General features: G+C 37.5%; 1 protein-coding gene across 1 annotated transcript; it reads left to right on the top strand.

The window, feature by feature from the left end:
- The first annotated feature begins 1,235 nt into the window (after nt 1-1,235).
- Nucleotides 1,236-11,039, top strand: f11r.1 (F11 receptor, tandem duplicate 1). The gene is made up of 10 exons (XM_008303235.1): nt 1,236-1,425; nt 5,096-5,152; nt 5,703-5,819; nt 6,274-6,420; nt 6,590-6,792; nt 6,885-6,987; nt 7,226-7,333; nt 9,378-9,390; nt 9,532-9,595; nt 9,775-11,039. Exons 1-10 carry the CDS (start codon nt 1,371-1,373, stop codon nt 9,808-9,810), a joined length of 903 nt encoding a protein of 300 aa, XP_008301457.1. The 5' UTR covers nt 1,236-1,370; the 3' UTR covers nt 9,811-11,039.
- The last annotated feature ends 265 nt before the right edge of the window (nt 11,040-11,304 follow it).

Genomic DNA, 11,304 nt, shown 5'->3' on the forward strand with positions numbered 1-11,304 from the left:
TAATGACAAAAATCTGATGCTGATTCAGTATAATAAACAAAGCTTGTGTTTTTCAGGTTGGTTCTGATATTATTTTTGTTTTCATATCCCTCTATCTTTTTTTTAATGTAATTCTCTAATCCCTCCGTGGGTTGTATCATACCTGTTTCTTCAATTTCTTGGAAGCTTGGAAGTGATTTGTGTAGATCTAACCTGTGTAATTATCGATTTAAATTTTTAAATTGTCTTTTTTAAACAAAAATAAAAATATATATACAACTTCAGTTAATATTAAAGAAATGCGTGTATGAAATAAAGTTTTACTGTCTTCTCATACCTCCTCTGTTAGTTATGAGTGACCATTTTTGTGTTTCATATCCTAAAGTATTCCATATGTTTTGTTCTGTTTTATTGTGACATGAAACTACAGATGGTTCAGAAAACATCACTAGTTGACGTCTGCATTATCAATCTTTTTGTTAATGTGAGTTCAAACACGGGAATCTTCATGATCGCTTCAATGTTTTTCATATTTCAACTCACCCATAATCAGACTATGTAATCTACCTGATCGGTAATGCATGAGAACACCAGATATTGTCATTTAAACATAGCCTCAAATTTCAATGCACGAAAAAACAAATAAGAAATATAGAAATCTTGGAAAGCACTACAGATATTAATCTAAATAAATCTAAACTACACCAGGTTTCATTTGAAATATTTATAGTTTATGATAGAAAAAAAGTAGAACAACTTTTCAAGCAAATCAGAAATGACTGAGCAGAAGGCCCCTGATGCTTTGAGATGAAATAATTCAAATATAAAGAATATGAAGTGAGTTAGTTAGTATAGTTTCTTGTCACTTGTTAGAATTAAAGTGACAGCTTTCAAGAAATAATTTAGTCCATGATAACTTCATAACAGCGTTTTTTCTTATCATCTCTGACTCATTTTGTTAAATATCATGCCAGCCGCGACGGAAGTGAAAGAAATGAACCACCAAGAGATTAAAAAAAAATAAAAAATCCGTGTCAGCCAAACAACCCATAGTGCAGATGTAGAAATCCTGCGTGGTTGCCTATCGTCAGCTGTTTTCTCTGCATGTAAGAAACTCAAACAGTGCAGCTCTGTTCCAGTCGGACCAGTTCTTCCAGTCTGCCGCCACCTGAGAGCGTCGAGTCGCCGGAAGTCACCGAGTCTGTCGTCACCGGGGCGGACCCTCAGGTGAGAGAGCAGGCGGACGCTGCAGGTGGAAACGTCGAAAAATAAAGGCACCTGCTTGTTTATTCGACGCGAGGAAGGATTTTTGGTTCACTTTCTGTCCTCTAACAGGAGTACTATCGCAAAGAAGCACCGTCTTGTCGCAAAGGAGGAGAAAGAAGAGCGACATGTTTACCAGCAGCGCCTTGGTTTCGGCGCTATTGTTCTTGTGCGCAGCAACAGGTGAGTGATGGTGGCACTTTTCTCAGGAAATATGTGGGTTTGAGGACGGGCAGCGATGAAACTACGTATTTTTGCCCATTTTAGCACAACAATAGCGATACTAGTAGATATGGAGCCCCTTAGTACCCAACAAGAGGCGAACAGGTGACTGTTGACAGCCGTGAACTAGTTTCAGGCCTGCTCCTGAAGTTTGACCTGCTCCGTGTCTATAAGGCTTGGGTGAGTTCAGGAAGTTAAAGCTTAATATTACTGTCGATAAAATAAGATTGTAGCTTGTAAAATAAAAAAAATATTTGCTATATTAGCATTGAGAGCAGTAACACCAGCAGCCACATATGTAGGTCTGTATGTGCAACTCATATGTGGAAGATAAATGAGCTCCTCCTGTTTTACTAACATGTATTGTTCGTTTATCTACCAAAAAAGCACCATGTATCCCTTTTTGCCCTAATATTATAATATAATACACTAGTAAAGAGGTTAATTGAGGCCATAATTATCATTATTGAGCACCAAAATAGTCAAGTTTGCTCATTTTTAGGATAATTTAGTGTGTAAACTACATCTTGTAAAGTTAGCAGGCAACACAAAAGTATTTGTACAGAACAGAAAAGCTGCGATCAGCAATTATTGTCAGTTATTTGCTAGATTATTGTTGTTAAAAATGGTGTAAAATGTGCATCAGTGTTTCCCCAAACCCCCCAAAACTGTCCTCAGATGCTCTGTTTTGTCTACAACCCAAATATATTCAGTTCACTGTCATAAAGACGACAAGAGAGCAGAAAATATTCACAATTAAGAAGCTTAGAATGTCAACTTCTTTCTCTAAACAATGATCAGACTGATGAATCTATGACCAAAACTGTTGGCAAATGATTTAACAGTTAACAATTAATTGTGGAAGCTGGAGCTCATGTCTTCATTCATCACTTTGACCTGAAATGCAGTCCCTGTGGTAGCACTCAGAAGTTCTAAGATGATTCTATATGGAAACACATATTGTTGTGAAAAAGGATTTTATAATTTTTTTAAATTCAGTACATTGTATGAAAATAACAAGAAAGCAAAATCAACCCGAACAATCGTGCTACTTATGTTACATAACAGAATTAATAATGACTAATATCTGTGGCTGATTCGTTGACATGAATCATAATTTAGTATCATAATATACTGTTTTTGTGTCTACAATTGTAAACCACTCCCTCTATGTCTACTGTAATTCTCTAATCCCCCCGTAGGTTTTATCATATCATATCAATTCAAATTTCCAAATTGTCTCTTTTAAATACAGGTTCAGTTGATATTAAATACATGTGTCTGTGAAGTAAAGTTTTACTCTCTTGAACAGCTCATGTTCACATATCCGTGTCCATCATGTGATCAAGGTATTTGAATTTCAGTTCATGTGAAGTGGGATTTACATTCATGAACAAAAAATCTAGGCTGACTCACAGGGCATTATGCCAACTGAGACCTGCATAGTTTTTGTTTGCAGGCCAGGACAGAGTGGTTGGACTGGTTGGTGGACCTCATGTTTCTAGATAAAGTAATAATTATTTCAGCTGCATTCCAGACTGGTTACTGTTTGTATTTGCTGTAGTACACCTTCTGGTCTGATGTATGAATGAGACCCTAAACAGCAGCTGATAGACGGGCCTCCTCAAGACATGAACAAACATTTGCTGCCAGGCTTTGAAGTGAGTTATCTGCGGCTCTTTAGTCCACCTGTATTCCCAGTGATTTACCAGCAAAGTTAGTCACCATTCAAGTGCTGAAACTCACAAAGTATGCAAACAAGGAAGTCACAGATGGCTCAGGTTTCATTTCACACTGGAGCCTTATCTGTCCCAGCAAACCAAAACTGTGACTGTACTGCCTTATCTCAGCTGAGACTGCCTGTGAGAAACACCAGCAGACTTCAAGGAAGTCTGTTATTAAAGTGTCTGCAGTGAAAACACCTCATGTGACTGTAAATTATAGACGGAAGCACTATGTTAGTGTACACATTTATTTAAAGTCTTGCTTTGTTTATATTGTCATTTTGTAGTGAATGTGGTGAGGTGGACAATGAATGACTTTGCACACAGTTAATAATTAACTGACTGTTGCTGTACTATGGTGGAGTTGAAGCTTCTCTGTATCACTGAGGGCTTTGCAGGCAGATAGTTGTTAAATAATATAACTCCCAATGCTTAAAATAATAGCAGTTGTGTAATTTAATGCAAAGTGGTGTAATAGATGGGAATAAGGCGTGACAGATAGGCACGTGACTGCCAGCAATACTAACTTAAGTCGCCTTTGTCTTTGTAGTAGCACTGCTCTGCCTGGAAAGGCCTGGTTTCAACCAGACTGTTGACAGTTTCACCGGAAGCGTTTTGGCTCAGCAGGAAGGAATGAAGCACTTCTTTTTTTCTTTTTTTTCTTCTTGTCCACACCCTAAGAGCTTCTGAGCATGCTCAAAGTGTTTGCCAGTATCAGTTTGCCAGTTATTCCTGTGGTGATGATGATCTTTGAACATACCTTTTTATTTGCTGGTGACACGGAGACACAGTAACGCAGCTCACTGTGTGAATGAAGTCATGTTTTTAGGCCTGCTGTAACTAACCATTAATTTTATTAGCATTCATCTGACCACTATTATTATTATTATTATTATTATTATTATTATTATTATTATTATTATTATCTTTTTAATAGTTTGGTCTATAAATGATCAAAAAATGCTAACACATGCCCATTGCAACTTCTCAATGGCTAAATTGGCTTATTCAAATTGACAGTTTTATCCAACTAACAGCCCAAAACCAGAATTAGTGTTATGGATTATAGGTTTACACAAATAGAAGACAAAATAATCCAGTAAATAATCCCATTATAGGTACTAAAACTGGTGATTTTTCCTGTTGAAATGATGGAAAACTATTACAGATTATCAGAACAGTTGCTTTTAATTTTTATGTGTATTTCTTAGATGACGTACTGAACTATTCAGGCTTGGGAATCCACTTCATTTTTTCGCCCTCGATTACCTCCTTCTTGCTCCCATCAGTCCTCTTTTGACCTAAACTTGTCTTCCATGTGAGCGAGTCGTGCGCATAACTTCATGTTTTAAAGCAGCTGAAGTAGAACGCTGATATCAAATGTTGCTTCCTGTTGATAATAAGTTTCGAACTGATGCTTATCTCCATATAAAGTGAATCATCTCAGCCTCAGCTGTACCAGCCTACATATCTATTGCTGCCTCTTGTTGTTTGCTAATAAATATTACAGTTAGAGTGCTTTCATCTTGCTTCTTGTGAAGCCTTAACTTCATACGAGGGAGATCAAAAATACATGCTGCCAGCTGTTTATAAGCCAAGTTCTAAATTCCACTTGGGAATGTAAGAGTTCATGATAGACCACAGTTTTCCCACGTGTAAATCCCTCACATGTCTTTAATCTTGTCACTTTGTAAATTCTGTTACTCATTTTTTCATGATTGATCTTACAGTGTTTGTCAGAGTCCACATTGTGAGTCTACTTTGGATGGGTCCTGCTGCTGTAGACAAAACTGTGCTGCATTGGGTTGCCTGGACACAGTGAAAACTTTAGACTTGGAACCTTTTTAAAACTGTGAAGATGCATATCTGTCCTTTAAGTCTAATTATGTTTTATCTTTGTGTCATAGATGTCAGCGGTTTCACAGTCACCACACAGAAGACTGTAAGTGTGAAAGAGAATGAAGGTGAGTCCTAAAAACATGAAAAGTCATTTGAATGTTTAAGGAGTGGTAGTTTTATCAGAGCAGCACAATGTCTCTTTTTTTTCTTTATTTACAGAATAAAGGCACATTCATATTTATACTGTGTCATATCAGTTGCACAATCTTACTGGCACTTAAAATCACAGAAAGTTTTCAAAGAGAAATTAAAGATAAGATGAAGTTTTCCTTTACTCAGCTATATAGCACAGAAGGGTGTGTTTTCATTCTGCTGGACAGGACATGATTGTTGTGTAGCTATCCTATTCATTTTCTCTAATTAAGTTTGTGAGAAGCTGACATTTAGAGGCATGTTGAGGCTTGCGATCTAAGTGACTTTGCTAGATGTGAGATACTGAAAAGAGATAAACATCCAAAAATGATAGAAAAGCGGCAAAAGCCAGCCAGTAACAGTTGTCATGGTCAAAGTCTACCTGCGATTTTGTTTGTTTGTTTTTTAAGTTGTGTATTACATGTTAAATTTAAATCTGTCAGTGCATAATGGTGTAAACTCTGTTGATTTTGTCTTTTTTAGGAACGGACCTTACATGCCAGTATTCAGCAGACTTTGGTCCGTCCCCCAGAATTGAATGGAAATTTAAGAATACGAAAGGCTCACAGGTGTACGTGGTTTATAATGGGGAACTCACACGTAAGTAAACTGACTTTTTTTTGTTGTTTCCTATCTTTATTTAACATTTTATCTAGATTTTAATGAAAGCTTCGACAGTTGGGTCAGCCCACACAGTATGCATCTGTTTCCCATTGACACATATTATATGTCCCACTCGTTTCAATTCTTTTTCAAAATACAGTTTCAAGTTTGTTTTTTTTTATATACCATTTTGTTGCAATTGCTTACAAAATTATTGGCTCAGACTGTAAGGCAGAACATATGATATTTTCTAAATATGATAAATGCCAAATTCAAAATGTCAACAAGTCGATGGTGAATGAATGCATGCATGTCACTGTGTGTTTCATTATGCAGAACTAGAATTAAACATTTTCTGTTGCTAAAGAATATATTCAGAGGTCTGTACAGCTTTGGCACGTGCTCTTTAAGTGCTTTGTGTCAGTAATGCAATGCTGCAACTCTTCCACAGAGCCGTATGCCAGCCGCGTGCAGTTGTTCAGTGGCAGTAATCTGAGATTTTCTAAAGTGACTCGTCAGGACAATGGAGAGTACAGCTGTGAGGTGTCTAATGCCAATAACCAGTTAGGAGAAGGCACAGTGAGGCTGATTGTTCAGGGTAAGAATCCTTTTTGAGCAACTTTCTGATAACACATCTGTAATCCACCCATATTTACTACCATCAGATTGCCACGATTTAGAAGAGTTCTTGTCTTGTGTTTTTGTACCATAATGGAGGCTATGTGTTTCTGTAAAGAAATGGTCCAGATTTACATTTTGTCCCGCAGTGCCTCCATCTCCGCCCGTGTGTAGGATCCCCACAACAATTACGACAGGCAAGACGGCCATGCTGACCTGCCACGATAGCGACGGCTCGCCTCCCCCCACATACCAGTGGTACAAAGATGGCACCCTTCTGCCCACCGATCCTAGCTCACTTGCTGCCTTCAGGAATTTCACCTACAAAATGAATCAAGCAAACGGCAACCTGGTCAGTGACAACTCATTACTCTGCATCATTTATGCTGTTATTTCTGTGATCCACTTGCCAATAAAATTCAAATATGTTCTGTCGGGCTACAGGAGTTTCCTCGTACAACCAAGCTTGACTCTGGTCAGTACTTCTGTGAGGCTGTCAACAACGCTGGTCCTGCTCAGCGCTGCAAAGCTGTGAAAATGGAAATTCGTAAGTGCCGTTTAAATAAATTTCAAACGCATGCTTCAGGCTGAGCTTTTTTAATCTGACGTAGACTGAAATGAAGTAAAAGTCAGTGAAGTGATGAGCTGATATGGTCGCATCAAATGAGTTTATTTGAGTAGAAGCTCTAATTCTCAACACACGGAAATGTACTAATTTACCTCACCATGATATTCGTGTATATTGCAGCTAATTAACCTCAAAATGTTTGTTTTTTTTCCTCAAGGTGACCTAAACACTGGCGGGATTGTTGCTGGTGTAATCGTGGGTCTGCTGCTTCTGCTCCTACTGGTACTTGGCCTTTGGTATGCCAACAAGAAGGGATACCTGCCCAGTGAGTTTTCTACTTTATATTTGAATCCGACAATTTATCCTCCTGTCCTCATCATTATTTTGACATTAGTCTGTGAATCGTGAGCTATTCACCAGACCCATGCGGTGGTAAAATAAAATTGATTTGAGATATTTATTTCGAATATGTAAAGACAAGTAAGTAAACAAAGAATCAGTATTACATATACACATACACTCATATACATACATGTCCATACACATACATACAAAACAAAAGCATATAGCAAAAGAAATATTCCACAATTCTGGAATTAGGCTACAGATTCAAAGAGGAGTGAGAAGAAGTAAACATACACTTATTTAATCCCACCCCTTTTCCATAAATTATTGATTGATAATTTCCAGTTTCTTAAATATATATAATATACAATTTCTGTTTATACATATAAGTACAATAAAAATAAAATGTTTACAATTAAACATTACAATTATACCCGGTGCTTTTATTGTGGAGAATAAAGGAAGGTATAGGACGGATTGTCAATTTAAAAAAAAACAAACAAAAAAAACTGCTACTGTCAGGCATTTCAAGATGAATGATGTCAGTCTTTGTCAACAAACCTGGAAAACGTTCCTCAGAATCAGCTGAAAGGAGGAAAGGAGTTGTCATAGATGTGTTAAACACATGAGGAAAAGACAAAGGCAGACTGTTGCATATAAGATGCATATTTGTAATTTTTGGTTGAGCGATTATAGGATCCAGCATTCTGCTTTTTTTTTTTTTGATTATTCCATTTTTATTTTTTTTTAAAGAAACGATTTCTGCTAAAATAAATTAATTTCAGAATGTGTTGCCTTGGCTCTGATGCAGCTCTCTATCAGTAGTCACCCCTCAGCGGTCCCCAGAAATGTCCCACTCTCTCTTATTGGCTACATGTCAGAGGTAATAGCCTTCTAACGCTGAAGGCTACTGCGCCACAAACAGGCACAGAGGAAAGCCTTTGCAGACTGGAGCAGCTCCGGTAAGCGAGCCAATTGTGTCTGGAAGGCCGATGTTTCCAAATTTTCAATCAGCATCACAATCCTCTGCACCAGGAGCTTTCAAGCTTATCACTCAAAGGGCCGCATCTTATTTACATTCAAGTCGAGAGGTCCGGAACAAATACTGATAACAAAATAACCTTTATTTAATGCTCTTAACGTTTAAGAAACTTGCATTCAAGTTCAAGATAATCAAGATATTTAAAATACGTTTGAGCCTCGTGGGAGAAATTGCCTGCTTGCCTGCAATCAGTTGCAGCAGTGTGAGCTCATGATTGTACCAGAAGCATCACATCTCTTGTGATTGGGACAGCATGAAACTGAGGCAGACATGACTCAGACTGTCAAATCATTTTTATTTCTGACTCTACATTTGCACTAGTTTAGAAGTGATTTGCGATAAAAGCAAGATGCATTCTGTATCTGCGATTTGGAAGCTAATAGCAAATTCTCCTGTGCAACAGCTCGGCACAACAACATTATCAAGGATCTGGGGGGAACTACAGTAAACCATATTCATAAGGGAACAGGATTGCACCGAATAATATCTAACTACACTGTATATTCAGTGCGCTAATCAATGGAGAATTTATTCCAAAATGGGGAACATGACACTTGATAATGTGTTCATAACACGAGGTTTGGACTGACTCACCTTTCGGTTCGTTTCTGAGCAGAGATCCAGACTTTCAGAAGCTCTGCTCTACACTGAAGTTGTACCAATCACCACAATCTTGTGATCTGTTTAAATGATGACAAACATGACCAGTTTCCCAGTTATAGTGAAATATAGTGGTTATATCTTTAAATAGTGCAGGTGTCAGTGCACCTGGAACTTATTTGTGCTCCCATCAGCTAACAGGCTAGCTCTCAGGCCTGTGGCTCACGCTGTGTGGAGGGCCTCAAGAGTTTGTGTTGTTCTAAATTTTGACAGCAAGAGTTTTAATTTTTATATTCTGAAAAGTGTTATCGATCGACCCCTATTTGTAATATGTGCCAAGTGTTTTACCCTACTGACGTTGTTTCCTTTCTTCACATTACAGAGAAGATTGAAAGGTGAGAGGATTTTCTTTTTTTATACTGTCTAGTTTCATTTCATTTCATAGTGTTTCCTTGTTGAAGTACACACCACATGTATAAACTAGTCTTAAATATCTGTGACTATCTCAACATGTTTTATTTTGATTCTCCCTGCAGCAAACCAAGGCCTAATGTGGTCTACCAGCCTCCATCATCATATGGTGGTGGTGATGAAGAGGATGTAAGTATGCTGTGGTCTTGATTTGACATTTAAGCATTGTTTTTATTACAAGAGATACTGCACGTATCACCGTCAGTTATGTTTGGTTTGTTAAGGACCAAACACAATAGATTGTTTTATTTTTGTTGAATCAGATAAAGCTAACAGATCAGTGTTCTGATGATGTGTTTGTTTCTCAGGGGGATTTCAAACAGAAGTCATCGTTTGTGGTATAGTCTGCAGGCGGCAGTCGCTGCAGAGAACACTTTGGTTTCAACGACTCTCACCGTGTGATTTTCCTCAAGATTTTAGGTTTCAAAGTTGCAGTTTTTGTAGAGCAGTGTGAGTGACCTGACACGTCCACTCTGGTGTCTCAAATGTGTCAGCACGTGAGATTAATAGGGAATCATTCACTACAGATGGGTAATGACACCTCTTTTGTACATGCATAGGTTGTTTGTTTTTTTTTTATCAGTGGAATGATCTGTGGCTAACACTGACCTATTTTAGCCTCAGACATTTTCATGCTTAAGATTGAAGTGAGTGTTTCTGTGTGCTTTTCATTTGTGTCTCCTAACAGAACTGTAAATGATGCATCCTCGTGTAAACATGTCAAACCAGAGCACAGAAACCCCCTAAATGAAACAATATATTTTTTTTAAATCTTGAAATATAAATACATTTTTAGCACTGCACAAGCTCAACAGACACAATTTTATCTGCTTTTATTACATTTGCTGACCCGACACCTTAATTTCCGCCAGTGCACCCCTCTTATCATACATATCACAGCTGAGCGTTGTTGAGAGGTGCTTCATTTCTGCCCTTTTCTTAACAAACTGCACAGCTGTTGTAATGTACAAGAATTGTTTTCTATATATTATTTTTTTGTTTTGTTTCTCTTTCTTGTAAATATTTTTATATTTGTGATTTAGATCAACTCATCAGTAGAGAGAAGTGGTCCCTGAGCCTCCTGACGTGAAGTAGAACGTTTACATTATTTGTAGCATTCGTGTTTTAGGTGCACATCATCTTTAATATGTCTGACAATATTGCATCCACATTTTCGGCTAGTTTTGTCTGGAACGTAAACCTCCTGTTAAAGCAAACACATGTCAGCTGTGATACAATACATCTGAATGAATTGGAAAGTTTTACTGTCATGTCTATAAGGTAATGTGTGCAGCCTTGCAGTAATAATCACCTAAAGTGTTCTGACATAAGAGTCCCTCGTCTACCTCTGGACACTAAAATTACATTGATTTTGTCTCATTTGTCATCCTTGACATCCACAAATACTCAGGTCATGTACTTAACGTGGTTCGAGAGTACATATGACTGCATAAATTGTCAGGTTCAATATTAAAATGGGAATGTTTTCTACATTATTTTTTTCTTTTTAGAAATTTTAAAGCTGATGATTGTAACTTTGCTGTGTATATAAAATAAAGATGTGTAAAATTAAGTCTACGTGTGGGTCTAGACAGTAATATTCATGCTTGCATTAATACAAATCAGCTGCATTCTAGTTTGTATTCACTCCTGTCTTCAAGTGAAGACTGACTGCTTGGTGTCCTTAATGACAAAATATGACTAAGAATCAAAACCAAACACACCCTTAATACAAGATATTTTAAAGTAATTTAATATGATCTTAAGCACTGGTGGACAGGAGCAAAGCACATTCCCTCAAGCCTGTACTTTGGTACAACTTTGAGGTTCTTGACCTT

Source organism: Stegastes partitus, unplaced genomic scaffold (genome assembly GCF_000690725.1).
Source record: "Stegastes partitus isolate 25-593 unplaced genomic scaffold, Stegastes_partitus-1.0.2 Scaffold1962, whole genome shotgun sequence".
Lineage (NCBI taxonomy): Eukaryota > Metazoa > Chordata > Actinopteri > Pomacentridae > Stegastes > Stegastes partitus.

Excerpts from the sequence above, each read along its gene's own strand:
- f11r.1 (XM_008303235.1), top strand. The coding sequence starts at position 1,371 with ATGTTTACCAGCAGCGCCTTGGTTTCGGCGCTATTGTTCTTGTGCGCA. Across the intron at positions 1,426-5,095 it reads GTTCTTGTGCGCAGCAACAG|ATGTCAGCGGTTTCACAGTC; the intron begins GTGAGTGATGGT and ends TTTGTGTCATAG. Across the intron at positions 6,421-6,589 it reads AGTGAGGCTGATTGTTCAGG|TGCCTCCATCTCCGCCCGTG; the intron begins GTAAGAATCCTT and ends TTTGTCCCGCAG.